Genomic DNA, 17,912 nt, shown 5'->3' on the forward strand with positions numbered 1-17,912 from the left:
TAAGCAGACCAAGAACAAACCACCATGGCTTCATATGGAAAGTATGTACTATTACGATACTGAAAGAATGACTGCAAGACCTGATGTTAAACACATAACAAATGCAAAGGTAGGTTCTCACAATGTTTTAAGTTACAGAAGCTTTTAAATGCTTTCTGCTGGAAAACAGCTCCCGTGTGCTGACAAGGAGGTGCAGGACCCTTATGGAGGCCCTGGGCAACGCAATTACTACTGTAACAATAGACACCATCTAGGCTTAAGCTAAACAGATCAAACATCCAATTTAGGGAAAATTTACAGATGTATTTTATAGAATCTTTTAAAAAAGTAAGTCAAGGTTCTGCACAAAGCTTTCCTGTATCCACATGCAACTACGGACTCTTGAGCCTCCCAAGTTAGACTTCATTTTACTCTTAGATAAAGGAAAAAAAAAAGTTTCTGGATGATTCTGCATCTTACACATCTCCACTTCTTGTGAATATAGGTCTGAAATCCAAGTAGCTGGAAGAAGTCTACAAAGCCATGGATTAAAATCTCCATTCCACATTCAGGTTCAAGAAAAAAACTCATGCACACCAAGAGCCATTTTATTCCAAGTGTCCCTCCACTTCAGCGGTTGGTGAGGGGCAATCATTCCTCACTGAAGGAACATAAATCATCAGAGAAGGAAAAATGCTGAGGAACGTGTAATCCCATGGAGCATTTCTTTGAATATACATAGAGAAAATAAGTTACGCTCTTTTCTAGCAAACTAGAAAACAAAGTGGTTTAATTAAGTGCTTCAAAAGTCCACTGGACACAGTGCTCTTACCAACAGCTCTCCTTGGAATTCACTCCACTCCCATAGGAGTGGTGCAGGCTTTTCCTCGCAGCCAGGAGGACACTGTTTCTAAAGACATCTTACGTAGTGCTACTACTGTAGTATCACACTGAAACACAGAAGTTGACACTTTACTCATTAAAATATTTTATTCGTAAGGAAACAGAAAAGTTAATACTTTCCTCATTAAAATATTTTATTCATAAGGAAATAGTAAAGATGGAGGCAAATATTTGATGACATGATTGACTTAAAATATCTCAGAATAAACAGAAGCAACGTGAGCTAATTAGTTATGACAATGTCATATACGAAAACAGGTGTAATCTCAAAAGTAATTGGAACTTCTGATGGCCTCATCTGAAATATAGAAACATACCTAAAATGAGGAAATCAGCCCCATAATTAATTTATTATTGCTTAATAAGGCATCAGGATTGAGGACTGACCTCCACAACTTCAGATGTCTAAATACAAGTTGAGCCAGTCGCTGTGGCAATGAAAAGCAATAGAAGAAACCTGACAATTTTAAGTCTGTATCAGGACAAAATAAATCGAGTTTTCAAATTTTTCTCTCTCTCCACTGATTATAAAGGAGCACAGGACAGCCTCTGCATTATGCTTCCCATCACACTTCACATCCAGAGATGTGTTCTTGGCCCGCTAATTATGTCAAGCAGTACAATTTATCTTACATCTCTTTCACAGTAAGCTAAGCAGAAGTAAGTAGTATTGATACGTCTGCACAGATATTTCTGCTGTTTAGCTTAAAATGGTAGCAAGTTTAAGCAACTTGTGTGCTGCATTCTCTGTAAATAACTTAAGCACATGAAATGGTGAAATGCACTGTTTTGAGTTATTCTTACTATCTGCATAATGCCCCAAGGTTCCAGCTAAGATCAAAGTCCAACTATATTACAGGGTACATACATTCATAATAACACTGCCTGCTGTGGACCAAACACACCACTGCAGCAACTGAGGATATTACTACTTCCATGTGTATATCATACCCCTGTATGTGGAGGAGATGTTGTGTCTCCTGTAGAAAGGACAGCAGTAAAGCATGAATGCTACGTGCAAGCTGCTGCACCTTTCCTTCTGTAGGGGAGCAGAATAGCAGATACCTGGGATCCCTTCTGCTACAGCTGTTACATTCACTACAGCTGAGTCCTAAAGAAGCAGTTCTTACTTCAGATAATGTACAAAACAGACATGGCAACAGAGAGATGAACTTGAGTCATCTTGGGATGGCAGTTGTGGAGTACCTTGGGATAAAGTACATAACAATTCACTATACCATACTGTCTCCCAAACTACCTATTACATCAAAATATCTTATTTCTCACAGACCAGTCTTAAAAGCGGGTACATATTTACGCAGCAATGCCAGTGGTCAGCAACAAACATCTGACTTAAGCTGGAGGTAAAGTCATGGGGTACCAGGTGCATGGTCTTAAAGACCAAGCGGATCTCTGCTGAGCCTTACAGAAACAGGGGTAATGGATGAAGGGGGAATTCTGCTTTATTTACTCACAGATTATCATATAAGTACAGAAGTACCAAAGGGAGGAAAAGGAGGAGTAATTATTTCCCGTACATTGTGGAACAGCTACAAATACCAGCTGAAGCCACCCTTACTGCTGTTGAGGTCTCAGCTCACTGGCCAGTGAATCTACTCTTTACTCAGTACAACTTTCTATCTACAGTCAGTGCTTTACGAATTAACCTCGCTGTTGCAGTGACCAGCGGGTGAAGGCTTATTTTCTTCAGTGACAAACAGCTGATGTTTGCCTATTTTAGATCCCTGCATAAGCAAATACTGTTCAAGTGCTGAATTCCTAAGCAAGCTGAAAAATGCATTATTTAAAACATGATTGTGTTGCAGCATTGCACAATATTAATATTGTTAAAACTACTAATGCTTACACATCTAATGCATATATAGTAATCTGATAAATTTTAACTGAACTTTATAGTAACTGTTTCCAGTTAATTCATGAACTACATCATGACAAATTTGGACCAAATATTTCATTGGTCTCTACATTTGTACATATCATTGGTTGCACATTCAGTCTCCTCTTCTGCATGACCAAGAATTTCCTATTTTTTAATGAAGATCTGCTTTGTTTGGTCTCTCCTGTTAGACAAGGTGCACCTTAGTCAGATTTCATTTGCTTTTTCAATTTGGAAAGACCAGCAAGACATTCATCTCTCCATTTTCTCCTGGCATCCAGGACTTTGGGAACAACTGGAATTTTCTCAGACATTGCCTGCAACAGAAAATTTAAGATGATTAAATCTCTCATTCTGAGTAAAAAGCTTCTCACCAGCATTGTCTTCCTGCTTTCCCTGCATCAGACCAAGTAGCCATCCACACAAACTGTAAGTTAGTTTATCACAAGCAATAGGCCACTAATTCTTTACATGGGTGACTGGAAATGAGCCAATCTGTATGAAGAGTGCTGTCACGTGGAGAAGGTTGGCTTGAATGTGGCAATGAAGGTGCCTACAGAACGAAGTGTAGGCCTCTTCTCTTGGTTTGCCCCACACAGCACTGCCTAGTCTCTTTGATAATAACATTTTGTTAAGTAGGAATGAGGCAACCTGGACACTCATGTGGCTGAAAATGTGCTCTAAACCAAATTCCTTTGTGTGTGTTTAAAGCTCTGATCTCTCTTCTGGCTCCTAATAAATGTAATGAGGGATACCATGTTTATTAAAAACATTTTGCATTAGGAGTGCCAGTTATAAACAAAATGACAGGGGAAGACACGTAACAAACCCACAATTACAATTTTTTTTGTTTATTGGAATTTAGGGGAGAAAGCACAGTACTACTGAGGACACAAAGGTAAAGTCTGAACAAGATGTTAAAATCTAAACAAGATAGCATGCAAAGATGACATTTAGGACAAAACAGGGGGGAGGGAAGGTATTTCTGAGTGCACAGCTTAAGTTGCCTTAGAAGTGCCAGTTAAATATATCACTGGAAGGAGAACAAGAGGTAGTATGCTCTGGCCAGGGTACCCTGTCACAGATTTTCTTTCAATGAAAAAAAGCTGTTTTGAGAGTGCAGATAGAGGTCACAAAGTCATCTTTGCCAAAATAGTACCTAATGTCTTAGGCTTAAAAGGCAAGTGTTGAGAAACTGGGTAAAACCTGAAACTGCTACCAATGACTGGCAAGATCCAGTCAATCCAGAAAAAAAATCAGGGAGAGGGACAGAGGTGTAAGATAAAAAATGCTTAATATTTTACTCTTAAGAGGGGATTCTTGCAAGCCCATCTTTGGCATTGAAGACTGCAGATAATAACAGACACACAAACAGATATTGAAGTGGAATCCAGTGGAACCCAGACTGTTTCATATCAATTAAAAGCTTCCAATCATGAATAACTCCACACTATTGACTGTTATCGTAAGCACTATACGTTGCTTAAGCATGAAGATTTTTTTAACATAGCTGATGTTAAAATTGCATTAACATAAATAGAAACAAAAATGCTATCTTCCAGACAGACTGTCTTCATATATGGAATTAATCTCTGACTGCTTACCAGGAACTATTTAACACATACTTTAGTTCTTACTGAAGCATTAAAAAAGGGAACTATGAAAAGGCAGAGTTAGAATATGACAATACTTCAACTAATTCCTGTGGCCAAACAAAACAGCCTCTATATAGTCAGTATAAATAAATGGTGGGCTTAGAAATTTTAATGGATAAACCAGGTCTCAATCCAGTATAGCACTTAAACATGATTATATTTAACCATGCAAGTAACCTTACTGGACTGCTCACATGCTTAAATTATGTGTATTTGCATGCATTACACACTGGAACTCTAGTTTGTAAAGTACAGAAAACCAAGAAAAAGAACATCCAGAATAAAAAAAGCTACAGGGTTTATGCAGAAATATGGAGTAGGAGGAAGACACAGAAAGAGAAGTAATGTAGGAAAGGAAGCTTGGAGATGTGCATGCACATTATGGTAGAGGACACAGGACAGAACTGGTAAGAAATAGTGTGGAGGATTTAATGTCAATAACCCATAGTTGTTAGGAGTTGACTCCTCTGTCTAGTAATAATGTTACTCAGCCGATAGATCCATTTCCACTGATGTACATCAGTGCTTTGACAAGAAACTTGCATTCTGCTTACTGATCTTTTTGTTTAAAACACACATTCACACAAGAAACACAGACTACGGGTACCTCTAACAGTAAACTGAAATGCTACAAATGGTAAAAGCTAAAGTTCTTTGTTCTGAATGTCACTGTATTTATTAACTTCATATTTACCTGACTGATTTTCTGTTCAGCTTCACCTGAAAATTCTGGAACTGGTCCAAAGGTGTTCAGAACAAGTTTCATACCTTCACAGTATCTTTCACAGTAATTTGAAATACCTACAAATAAGAGTGAAAAATTACATTCAACAGAAATTCCTGCTTAAGTTCAGTAAGGCAGCCTGTGCTTAAGCAGGATCCAAAGGAGAGTCCAAAAAAAAAAAGTATGCTCTTATGACTAAGATACCTAAATGTCACCAGGGAAAACTGGATTATATCTACCACACTTCCATTAAGGTTCATGCAAAAATTATTCAGGATTTCACTGCAAAACCAATTAATGTTACTTATTAGTAGGCAATGCTATGTGAGAGGTCCAGTACACAACCATGGATATACTTGTGCTCTGTCACTTGAGTCTGGAGAGCTTCCCCAACCAGTGTCCATGAGGAAAGTGCTCTCACCTCTCCTCCTATTCAGTATGTGTCATATCAGTTGAAGCATTCACAGAATCACAGACTTCCTATTTTATTTTTATTAATTGGCCTGCAGTGTATCAAGAGTAACATAGCTCAGCGGATAAGGGTCAAAGGCGTGGAGACCCAGGTGGCCTCCAGTGAGGAGAAAGGCTTAAGGAGGAACAGATGGAACTTGCAGATCAACATTTTGTATCACAACTAGGGTCAGCTACAGGATTTGGCTTCTATGACCACAGGGCCCTCTCCGATGGTTGAGCACTGCTTTGCCAAAAACCTGCCTAAGCTGGTAATAAAAGCTTTATACTAGGAACACTGGAAAAGTGAGATTACAAAGTGCAGTCAAGTGAGGAAGGGGCTGTACTGGAGTAGAAAGAAAGGAGTGCATTGTAAAAGCTGTAAAAGAAGCCTCAAGGAAGTATAAAAAAAGGCAGGAGTCAACTTCTAGTATGTGTGCACAAATGCATGCAGCTTGAGAAACAAGCAGGGGAAAGAAGAGCTCCATGTGGGGTCAGCTGTTGATCCAACTGAGGCGTGGTGGGATAGTTCACACAGCTGGAGTGCTGCAGTGGACACTTCAGAGACACACTTCAGGAAAGGCAAGGAGGGTATGTGCTATCTCTGTAAAAGAGCAGCTCAGATGTATGGAACTATTCTATAGCGTGGGTGACTGGCTGGGTGAGAGCCTGTGAGTCAGCAGCTGTGGAGGGGCCAGTAAAGGACAGCACCCTCCAAGGGCAAGAACAATCCATTCTGATACTGGGAAGACAATTAAATACATCAGAAGTTTGGCTTGGATGAGCTCCCATGCAAAAAGGCAGCCTACAGGAGGCAGAAGAATGGACAGGCTGTAGAGGAGAAATTTAAAAATACTGCCTAGGCATGTAGGGATGGTGTCAGGAAAGCCAAAGCTCAGCTCCAGTTGAGACTTGCAAGGATGTCAAGGTCTACTGTTACATTAGCAACGGAAAGCTGAACAAGGGAAGTGCGGGCCTGTTGCTGAATGGGTGGCTGGTTTAGTGACAGGAAAAACAGGTGAAGCAGAGTTACTCATTGCTTTCTCTGCTTCAGTCTTTATCGACAAGGTCTCCTATGCCTTTGTGCTTAGAGGCAGGGTTCAATGAGAAGAGCTAACAGCAGTAAATGACGACCTAGTCAGTGACTATCTGCAAGGACTCAGCCCCACCTGAGACCATGGGACAAGACAATCTGTATCTAAAGGCATGAGAGAAATGGCCCATTGCAAGGCTGCTTTTTACTGTATTTTAAAAATCACGTCAGTCAATGCATCAATGTCATGTTTTGTGATCCCCAGATGACTGAATGCAAATATAGCACACATCTTCAGAAAGGTCAAAAGAACTATCCGGGATACTACAGGGCAAGTAAACTCACTTCTATCCCAGAGAAAATCAAGGAGCAAGTGCTCTGGAAACAAATTCCTGGGCACAGGAATAAGAAGAAAATGATTGTGACACTCAGCATGTAGTCATCAATGGGTACACCATGGTGTATCATGCCTGACTGACCTCGTCTTCTGTGATAAAATCATTGGATTTGTGGAAAATAGAAAAGTAGTGGCTATCATTTACCTCACCTTTAGAAGGGCATTTGATACTGATATTCTTTTATCAAGGTTAGGACATTAAGATCTGCATGCTTGGACAGCTACGTGGACAAAAAATGGGTTGGAGACTGAGGCTCAGAGAGTAGTGGTTAATGGGTTGGACTCTACCTGAAGGCCAGTAAAAGTGGAGTATTGTAGGAATCTATCTTGTACTGCTTAACGGCCCTTGCTCACAAAGTCTGTGCATGACACCAAATTGTGAGGCGTGGGAGGTGGAAGGGGATGGACCAGCTGACACACTGGAGGACAGGACTACCCTTAGCCAGGCTGGAGGAGTGAGTCAATACAAAACCTTAAAAAATTTAACAAGGACTAACGCAAGACTCTGTATCTCAGAAGGAAAAGCTCCTTGCAACAACACAGGCTTGTGAGCCCTGAGAACTCCTGGTCCTGAAGCGGAATGTGAACCAACAGTGTGTCTGGCAGCAAAGAGGGACAACATCACAGGCTGTGTTAACAGCACAGACAGTAGATTGAAGGAAGTGATTACTCCCTTTATTCAGACTGCATCCAGAATACTGCATCCGGTTTGGGATTCCCCCAGTACAAGAAAGACATTGACAAACTTGAGCAACTTCAGCCTCCATCAAAATGGTAGAGGCAAGAGCACTTGCCCTGTGAGGAGAGGCTGGAGGAGCTGGGCTTGTTCAGTCTGGAGCAAAAATGGCTTCAGGGGTACCTTACCAGCAGCTCTCCAGTGCCTACAGGGAGGTCACTGAGCAGATAGAGCCAGGCTCTTTACAGCTGTTATATGTCAGAACAGGAGACAACAGACACAACTTAGAACAAGAATTTGCAACTGGATACTCAAGCACTGGCACAGGTTGTCCACAGAGGCTGTGCAGTCTCCATCTCTGGGGGTTTCCAAGACTGGATGAAACCCTGAGCACCTTGGTCTGGCCTCGGAGCTGACCCTGCTGTGAACACCTTAAATAACATGTGGTCAGAGAATCTGAGAACCAGCCAACTGGCAATAATGGGTAAAATGGCAAACATGTAGACCTTGGCTGAATTAGGGAAAGGTCTGGCTTTTATCAGCTCCAGTAGGAATCTCAAAAAAAAATTACTGTTGAGGCACTAGAGAGAAACTGGAATGATCAATGCACCAAAAAAGATAAATCGGCCATTTAGCCAGACATATACATCTAGTAGACTTTTTAGTGCTATTAACTACCACATAATCAAGAAAGGATCACGCAGCATTTCCCACAGTACATCAATCAAGAAGTCATGAGCTGCACCACAACAGTAAATGAGCAATGATTGTCTGTCAGTAAGCAAGCTGACACCAGGAAGAATGTTGATTATCCTGATGAACACTCTAGATCTGAGAAGGAAAGTCCTGGACATCCACTAAAAGCCTGTGATAACCCCCCTTTTCTGAGAACCATAGAGACTGAAGAATGTGCATCATTCTTTTTATCAGATAATTATCAAAGCAAGGAGAAGAAAGATGCAGAAGACAAAGGCAAACAGTTAGGGTCACCGACTCTTTCATGAAGACTCAGGATATCATACAGACTGAGAAGCATGAACCTGAACTGCTTGTGGGTTTATCCAACCACAAAATGCAGGAAATGTAAGTGGGGTGGCCTGGCTACCATACAAAAGAATGCAACTCAAGTCAAGAGTCATGGAAACAATCTCTTTCCTGAACAGCCCGTAGACAGTTCCCTGGAATGCAATACTGTGTGATATCAATACCATAGAAGGCACACCTGTCTAACCCTCAATGGCTGAGGTTGAAAGGTGGATGAATGTTGGAAACCTTTGCCTACTGACAACCATGAATCATAAACTACAACACACTACTCAACATGCCTGAAATCACTGAAGTACAGGTTTTCCAAAAGACCTCTGAATGAGAGCATGGAAAAACACTCTTGTTTTTCCAAAGAGTATGGAAAACATTCTTGTTTCTGGACCAAAACCAGAAGAACTTCCAAAGGACACATGCTTCAGAAGTATTAATTTTCCTGTAAGAAATTAGCACTCTGAAGTCATGATGACTATCAGATGAACAGCTGAAAGGACAGGAGAACCTGTCCATTGCATAAGAGCAACATGGAGAGACTCAAAAGTATTCAACTCTCTTTAAAAAAATGGTCTAGAAACATTATTTCTCTAGTACGAGAAGAAAGGAGGCTCTGACAAAATCATCAGACTTGTTGAGTAGCTTAAACGGTATCTGGTGCCAGGAGTATGTCAATCAGCATTTAGTTAGCATGTTTCCTTGTGTTATGTACAGTATTTGTTGCTAGAACACACTCTGGTATGTTCTGGCCTTCTCCAACACAAAAAGGGAGGTCAGCTGGTTATACAGGTATATAGAATCATAGAATAGTTAGGGTTGGGAAGGACCTTAAGATAATCAAGTTCCAACCCCCCTGCCGTGGGCAGGGACACCTTGCTCTAAACCATATCACCCAAGGCCTCGTCCAACCTGGCCTTGAACACTACCAGGGATGGAGCATTCACAACCTCCTTGGGCAACCTATTCCAGTGCCTCACCACCCTAACAGGAAAGAATTTCCTCCTTATATCCAATCTAAACTTCCCCTGTTTAAGTTTTAACCCATTACCCCTTGTCCTATCACTACAGTCCCTAATGAAGAGTCCACCCCCAGCATCCCTGTAGGCCCCCTTCAGATACTGGAAGGCTGCTATGAGATCTCCACGCAGCCTTCTCTTCTCCAGGCTGAACAGCACCAACTTTCTCAGCCTATCTTCATATGGGAGGTGCTCCAGTCCCCTGATCATTCTTGTGGCCCTCCTCTGGACTTGTTCCAACAGATCCATGTCCTTTTTATGTTGAGGACACCAGAACTGCACAAAATACTCCAAGTGAGGTCTCACAAGAGCAAAGGGGCAGGATCACCTCCTTCGACCTGCTGGTCACACTCCTTTTGATGCAGCCTAGGATACGGTTGGCTTTCTGGGCTGCAAGCGCACACTGAAGCCGGCTCATGTTCATTTTCTCATTGACCAGCACCCCCAAGTCCTTCTCTGCAGGGCTGCTCTGAATCTCTTCTCTGCCCAACCTGTAGCTGTGCCTGGGATTGCTCCAACCCAGGTGTAGGACCTTGCACTTGGCATGGTTAAACTTCATGAGGTTGGCATCAGCCCACCTCACAAGCGTGTAAAGGTCCCTCTGGATGGCATTCCTTCCCTCCAGCGTATCAACCGAACCACACAGCTTGGTGTGTCCATGTCAGCGACAAAGACGTTGAACAAGACCAGTCCCAACACCGATCCCTGAGGGACACCACTCGTTACTGGTCTCCAGGTGGACATTGAGCCATTGACCACAACTCTCTGTGTGTGGCCCTCCAGCCAGTTATTGCTGCTCTAATTGTATGGAAATTCAGTATTTTGATCAATTTTCTTGACAACCAAAAGCCTTAAATTGCCTAGTGGGCTCCAAAACATCACTGGCAGGAAGTGAGATTCGAGAAGAGAAGCATTTCTGTGTGATGTGGGCAAGCCATGATACAATTCTATTTCTTCACTGAGGGAATAAGCAGAGACCATCCACCTCCATAAACACTCTGGAAAGTACTACTGGTTAGCAGGGTTTGCTGACCATGCTCTATCACTAGCATAAGTACTTGCCTGTTAAATCTTAACAGCTGGGCTCACAGACTTTGGCACTTGAAGCCAATCCCCCAGCCTACAGGGGATATGCTAGCCACCTCAGCAATCTTGGGAACCCAAAGCAATTCTGGATGAGACTCATGCACCAACAATATGACAATAGTATTTACATTTCACCTTGCTCATGCAAGCTGCTTCTTCTAACAGTGAGAAGTCTGAGCAAACTGTCTGCCCCCACATTGTGCAACATCATAGACAAGTTCCCAGGTGGAGAAGCAGAAATGACTGAGGCTGAAGAGTGCAGAACTATGTGAACTTGGGTACATGTTGCTGACTCACAGCTGCTAGCTGCAGCTGTTGCCAGCTGGACAATCACTAAACAAAAAGTGGCAATTCAGTCATATATGGCCATTCAGGCAAATCCACACGGGCAATTGCTGACAGAAGGAATGGTAAACAGAGCAGTCCCAGTTACCAGTTATTCTGGTACTTAGCTGACACAAGTCTATGTCACCTAGACCAGAGACAAATAGTTTGGGTTTGGTACTTTTTCAAAAGTCCTGGTGAACCTCTCAACCATCTGGTAAGCTTGTCTAGTGAGTAGTTTTGATTCTGGTACAGTCAGGAGAAGACATAAGACTATGTGCCAGGTATTATTTTCATGAGCCTCAGCCTGAAGAGATAACATCAGTATCTTGGGCTGAATGCTTGGATGTGGCTGATCCATCTACCTGGTGAATATGAACTCCTGAGCTGGAAACCACCTTCAGAGCTCACTCAGCCAGCTGGTCTTGGAGATCCAGCTCCTACTGCCAGCTCACCTACGGCTTGAATGAACCAGAACAATTTCTGTCTGGGTGTAGCCGACCAATGCAACAGAGATGCCAAATGCAGGCTAGGTAATACAGTCCACTCACTGCACGCAGTGTATGAATAAAAAGAAGCCTTATGCAAAGTCAGTAAAATAGGAAAAGGTAACATCCCCCCTCCACCCCCAGTGTTATGGGTCTAGAGAAGAGCAGCAGCATTAGCATAGTTGATTGTGCCTGAAGTGGCAACATGCAAACATGCATGCTGCATGCCAAGCAGGGGGTGGACACTGCAAAATCTTTCCAGTCTCAAGTGGAAGAAATACACTGACAGAATATACACATGGTCATACTCAAAGATTAAAAAAATAATTATTTCAAAATAGCTAACTCAAGACAGCTCTCTCAGTGTGAAATGTCAGTGGAGACCAGTGCAATCTTTAACTTGGTTTCAGTAATCAAGATTAACCCTCAGCTGCCAGCTTCAAAAAGGCACTTGAGCAATGGGCAATATTGCTGGAAAAATCACTTTGCTTTTCAACTGCAAACTCAAAATTGGCAAATATTTGACTCCAGGCCTTTAGACTTAGGAGTCCTTTGGTTCAAAGGTCAGGGCTATTGCAAAGGTGGATGAGAAGAGTGCATGGAACACAGAGAGAAGACGGAAAACAAATATGACAGAATCCCTTTAATCCTTGCTGATATTGCCCAGGGAGCAGCTTAAGCTGGAAGAATTAGCATCTATAAACAGCATAAGACACACAGGGCAGCACCTGTGAGGTGGAGAAATAGGAAGATGTCAAACGGGGCTGTTAATCAAGATCTCTCCTTGCATCCAGCTGTTGTGCCCATACTGTACCCCATTATCTCCAACTGGATAAAAAGAATGACTCAAGATGCATCTGGGACAGAGAAAGAAAGGAATCAACTCACAGCACAGGAATGATGATAACTTCCTCTTGTCTATGTGGTTTGTTGGCTTTCTGTGTAAATATCTATCTTCTCTGCACACACCTCATCAATGTTTGAAGGAAGGGGCTGTGGGAGAAGGCAGATGTTGCAGCAGGCATTTGAGAACCACGAACACAGAACAGAAATACTTCCAGGCAAAGCAGGAGTTCCCTGAATCCTCCTTCTACCACATTTTTGCAGCTGTGGCAGACAGTGGAAGAAGAGGAACGAGTAACAAAATATTCTAAAGGAGTAATCGCTACAGAATTATAGAGATGAAAATGGGAATACTCCATCTTCCCTGAAAGTCCCAAACCCACTTAGCATTTCTGTCTTGTTCAATATAGTTACAGGAATATGTTAGCACAAGCTAGATGAAGGCATTATTTCAAGGCTCTTCAGCTGCCCATATGTCTAGGAAATGCAAGGCTCTTTATACCACCAACAAAAGAATAAGCTGCTGCTTATTTATACCTTCAATGACAGTGGAGGAAGTTTTCAAAATAGCTAATAAACTGTTTCATAAAAACTTGTTCAGGTCCTTAACTGAAGGATTTGCACTAGTGTGGTGCAAACATGGGTATCAGTGAAATGCCTCTAGTTGCATCATCAAGATGGAACAGGGCATTGATGAAGGAAAAAGAACTAAGGACAGGTATTTAGCTTAGAAGCATACATAAAATGCTTCACTGACCTGAGAAGGCTACTTCAATAAGTGAGGCCCATAAGCATAAAGGTGATGGGAATAGTTGGAAAAAGGGAGAAAAAATATGACAGTATAAAATGTAGTATGTTCATGCAATATAGCATGTAAGCATCTTTAGGTAACTTTGCTTCCTGTATGCAAAGCCTCATTTTTTCCTCTTCATAAGAAAGACAACAGGCAGGAGGGCTGAAGGATGCAAGCAAGCAAACTTGGTAAACCTGTCTGGCAAGGGCACTACACACAGGGCAAAACAAGGAAGGCACTGAGATATTTATGAGAAAAAAAGAGCCAGGAGCAAGCATTACTGGCAAGGACAGGGAACATGCCAAAGACAGATTCACAATACTGGGTATTAAATTGATGACTTTTAACCTGATGAGTAGCACAAGAAGACACTGTAATGACTCAAAAAGAACATGCAAGATGGTCAAGCCACTGATGTAATAGCATCAACAATTTGAAAAGATTGGGGTGGGGTTGATTTTAGCAGGTAATATCTAAAATGAGGCTGCACTTGGTAAGACTAAAGATGAGTATGGATAAGAACTGAAAAGAAAATGCATATTTCAGGAACATAATGGGGGAATCTCTCATCGTTATGTTATGTTTAGAGACAAAAGATGTCCCAACCTCTTTGCTTTGCTGATTGAGGGATTACATTTCCAGACATTACAGCTCCAAGGAAAACCTTCTAAATGTAATCCTATCTTCATCAAGGGTGTGTCTGAACACAGATGCATGCTCTTAGTTGGGCTGTGAATTCACATGGTGCCTGCCTGAATTCACTTAGACTGTAGCTGCATGAATACTTTCAACTACCCTAACACAGTGGTAGTACCAAAAAAGTTTTATTCTTACTGTCTTTCTGCTACCATCTCAACAGCAATGCACAAATATTTGTGCAGGACTGTTGTGAGATGGATCAAAGAATTAAACTGAGCTAAAATAAAGCACTTCTTTTGTTACAGAAGTTTAATATCTGGGATGAAATCCTGAGTCTGAGCCACTTCGTGACCATACACATTATTTCATTAGCACAAGGGAGAAGAATGCACCAAGATGTGTTCTTCAGGACACATCTATAATGACTTCAGCAATAAAGCATAAAAAACTCCTATGCAAAGTCACATGCTTCTTTCAGAAGATGGAGGGAACCACTTTACACCTACAAGTCGAGAGAAGGAAACTGATGCACAGCAGTCAGTATGCTGGAAAATCCCACCTTTGCTTATTGCACACGAAGTTTTTCATACAGAAAAGTCCTGCAGCTGCATAGAGGCAAACTGCAGTTCTAGAAACACTATGAACTGCCTTCTTCAGCCTACTGGGAGGTGAACTGAATGTGTGTAAACGTATGAAATAACTGGTAGGTTCATGAGAAAAGAGGGGTTTGCATGATTATGTACGACTGTGATATTTCATCTCAGAGGTACCCTCTTACAAGTATTCCTGAATTAAGGTGAGGTTTTATTATCATTTATTACTTATTAGATGTTGTTTGGAGATAAACAGAGGCAGTCTTCCTTTTCTTAGATTTTATTACCTTAATTTAGAGCTTCTCCCACTTTCTGCTTACCAGCTTGTGGTACAAAAGCTCTTGAACTGGCTTAAAGCTTGGTTTGCTCCCTGTACAAGAGCACCAGCCACAGCAATGCAAATAAATCTCTGCTTTTGAACCAGCCAACATGCCTCTTTACAGTAATGTTAAAAAACATTCTTTGCTACATTTTGCCTCGCTAGACAAGGTGAGAAAGCATTTAGGTTAGATATAAGGAAGAAGTTCTTTACTGTGAGGGTGGTGAGGCAGTGGAACAGGTTGCCCAAATAAGCGATAAAAGCTCCATTTCTGGCAGTGCTGAAGGCCAGGTTGGACAGAGCCTTGGGGGACATGGTTTAGTGTGTGGTGTCCCTGCCCATGGCAGGGGGCTTGGAACTAGATCAGCTTAAGGTCCTTTCCAACCTTAACTATTCTATGATTCTATGATTCCCAATTTCAGTAAAAGAAACATGATTTTGAATATGAAGATACATTCCTAGCTTATCAGATCTTTGAACTTACAATCTCCCCCTGTTGAGCTCTTCTGGTAGTAATAGCAGTTTAGATGAATGTTCAATTCCAATTATAGCTCACTAAATAACCCACTAATAAGGTAAACTGATCTAAGACAGTCAATTGTGAAATACGTATGAAGAACTTTTGCTGCAAATATGTAAAACACAGTAAATGATATCCTAGTCTCTGGCTTTGCAGGTTATTTTTTGCAAAAGCTTAAAAGTTACTGACAGTTCTAGAACCACGACATTCAGTAGATACAATCTTACTGAGGCTGGATCATCTTCAGTATATTCACAGATAGCCAGGTACATATACAGGAGGGACACTGTATCTGCTAACATAACCCCAAGATAAGTAAACAGGTAAAATGACTAGTGAAGTCTGATGATGTTCCTTGTAAAAGACTTAACAGCGTTTGTTGTGATGCTGACATGTGAAATAATGACTCAAATGCAGAACTTACTGAAACCAACTATCAACATTAGAATATTACGCCATGTGGACGTGCTTTTTTCCCCCCTCAAAGCAGTTTCCTTCCTGTCTGCTGCAATTCAGTTCTCAAACCGCTGCTGCTGCTCCTGCTGCTTTTAGTGACTTGACGTTGTCATTTTACTCTGTGTTCAAGGCTGTTGGCTCTCAGCCATATATCCAAAACTCCTAATATTCATGCACAGATTAACTGGTAATCTGAAGCGGCCTATTTCAAGAAGTCCATTTATGAATATGAAGGAAAGGACTTAAGAACTAACATGGAGGAAACCTGGCATTAGCACAGGAAGTTCATGGGAGGATCTTGACTGTATGCATTCTATGTGGAAGGAAGTAACACTGAAAAAGACTAAAAAAAAGACTTTCCGTCTTCAGTATCTCCCACAAATATCACTATTTTACTCTCACATGCTTCCTGCATCCCTGCTATCCTTCCTCACTCATTAACAGAGTTTAAATTGTATAATTAGTATCTTATGGCTGTAACACTCTGTGAAGTTGATGAAGCTGCTAGACTGGCTCACAGTGAGGGCTGTCATAGAATCGTTTAAGTTGGAAATGACCTTTAAGATCATGGAGTCCAACTGCTAACCCAGCACTGCCAAGTCCACCACTAAACCATGTCCCCAAGTGGTATCTACATGTCTTTTAAAAACCTCCAGGGATGGTGACTCACCCACTTCCCTGAGAAGCCTGTTTCAGTGCTTGACAGCCCTTTTAGTGAAGAATTTTTTCCCAATATCCAATCTAAACCTCCCCTGGCACAACTTGAGGCCATTTCCTCTTGTCCTATCACTTGTCACTTGGGAGAAGAGACCAACACCCACCTAGCTACAACCTCCTTTCAGGTAGTTGTAGAGAGCGATATGGTCTCCCCTGAGCCTCCATTTCTCCAGGATGAACAACTCCAGTTCCCTCAGCTGCTCCTCATAAGACTTGCATTCTAGACCCTTCGCTAGCTTTGTGGCCCTTCTCCAGCACCTCCATGTCTTGCAGTGAGGGGCCCAGAACTGAACACAGTATTTGAGGTGCAACCTCACCAGTGCTGAGTACAGCAGGACAATCACTGTCCTAGACCTGCTGGCCATGCTCTTTTTGATACAAGCCAGGATACTGTTGGCCTTCTTGGCCACCTAGGTACAAGCTGGCTCCTGTTCAGCCAACTGTGGATCAACACCCTGAGGTCCTTTTCTGCTGAGCAGCTTTCCAGCCACTCTTCCCTAAGTGCATGGCATTAAATGTGGTAGTTGTGACCAAAGTTCAGGTCCCAGCACTGAGCCTTACTGAACCTCATTACAACTGGCCTTGGCCCATTGATTCCAGACTATCCAGATTCCTCTGTAGAGCCTTCCTACCCCTTAAGCAGTCCTGCCCAACTTGGTGTCATCTGCAAATTCACTGAGGGTGCACTCGATCCCCTCACCCACATCACTGATAAAGACATTAAACAGAATTGGCCCTAATACTGAGCCCTGTGGAACACCACTTGTGACCAGCTGCCAAGTGGGTTTAACTCCATTCATCACCATTCTTTCGGCACAGCCATCCAGCCACTTTTTTACCCAGAAAAGAGTACACCAATTAAAGCCATAAGCAGCCATTTTCCCCAGGAGAATGCTGCAGGAAACGACATTAAAGGCTTTACTAAAGTCTAGGTAGACACATCCACAGCCTTTCCTTCATCCACTAAGGGGACCACCTTGTCACAGAAGGAGATTAGGTTAGTCAAGCAAATCCTGGGCAATCAAGAGGAGGTCCATAGTATTTCGTGTTATGTGAAGCAATACAGGGCAACCAAACAGAAGCTGGTGCTGGTATGGAACTGTGAACATAAGCCATCATGTGTCCTGACATCAGCAGTTTTGATTTAAACTCTTTCTGATGAAAGCAATAGCCTGAGTCAGCCTGCCAGCACACAAACAGGAGCAGCTCTAGACAGAGACAATGCATCTGCAAGATCGGGAGTGAAGCAATGCATCTCATGATCCAAGTTACTGAACAAGCCAACAAGGTGCTTTTGTATAAATAGCCCAGTCCGCAAGTGTACTATGTTATTTTAACTGAGAATATTATATAATGTTAAAATAAC

General features: G+C 42.0%; 1 protein-coding gene across 3 annotated transcripts in view; it reads right to left on the bottom strand.

Annotated features, from left to right (window-relative positions):
• Positions 1 to 991: 991 nt before the first annotated feature.
• Positions 992 to 17,912, bottom strand: part of CRYL1 (crystallin lambda 1) — a 66,638-nt gene continuing 49,717 nt past the window's right edge. For all 3 annotated transcript variants that reach the window (XM_061374339.1, XM_061374340.1, XM_061374337.1), the window contains 2 exons: positions 5,129 to 5,235; positions 992 to 3,096 (listed from right to left, as the gene is read on the bottom strand). In XM_061374339.1, the coding sequence (XP_061230323.1) occupies positions 2,983 to 3,096; positions 5,129 to 5,235 (221 nt within the window). In that variant the 3' untranslated portion in view covers positions 992 to 2,982. The remainder of the gene's footprint in view (positions 3,097 to 5,128; positions 5,236 to 17,912) is intronic.

Source organism: Neopsephotus bourkii, unplaced genomic scaffold, assembly GCF_033783945.1.
Source record: "Neopsephotus bourkii isolate Nb327-2 ecotype Australia unplaced genomic scaffold, CSIRO-AGI_Nbou_v1 NB_1638, whole genome shotgun sequence".
NCBI lineage: Eukaryota > Metazoa > Chordata > Aves > Psittaciformes > Psittacidae > Neopsephotus > Neopsephotus bourkii.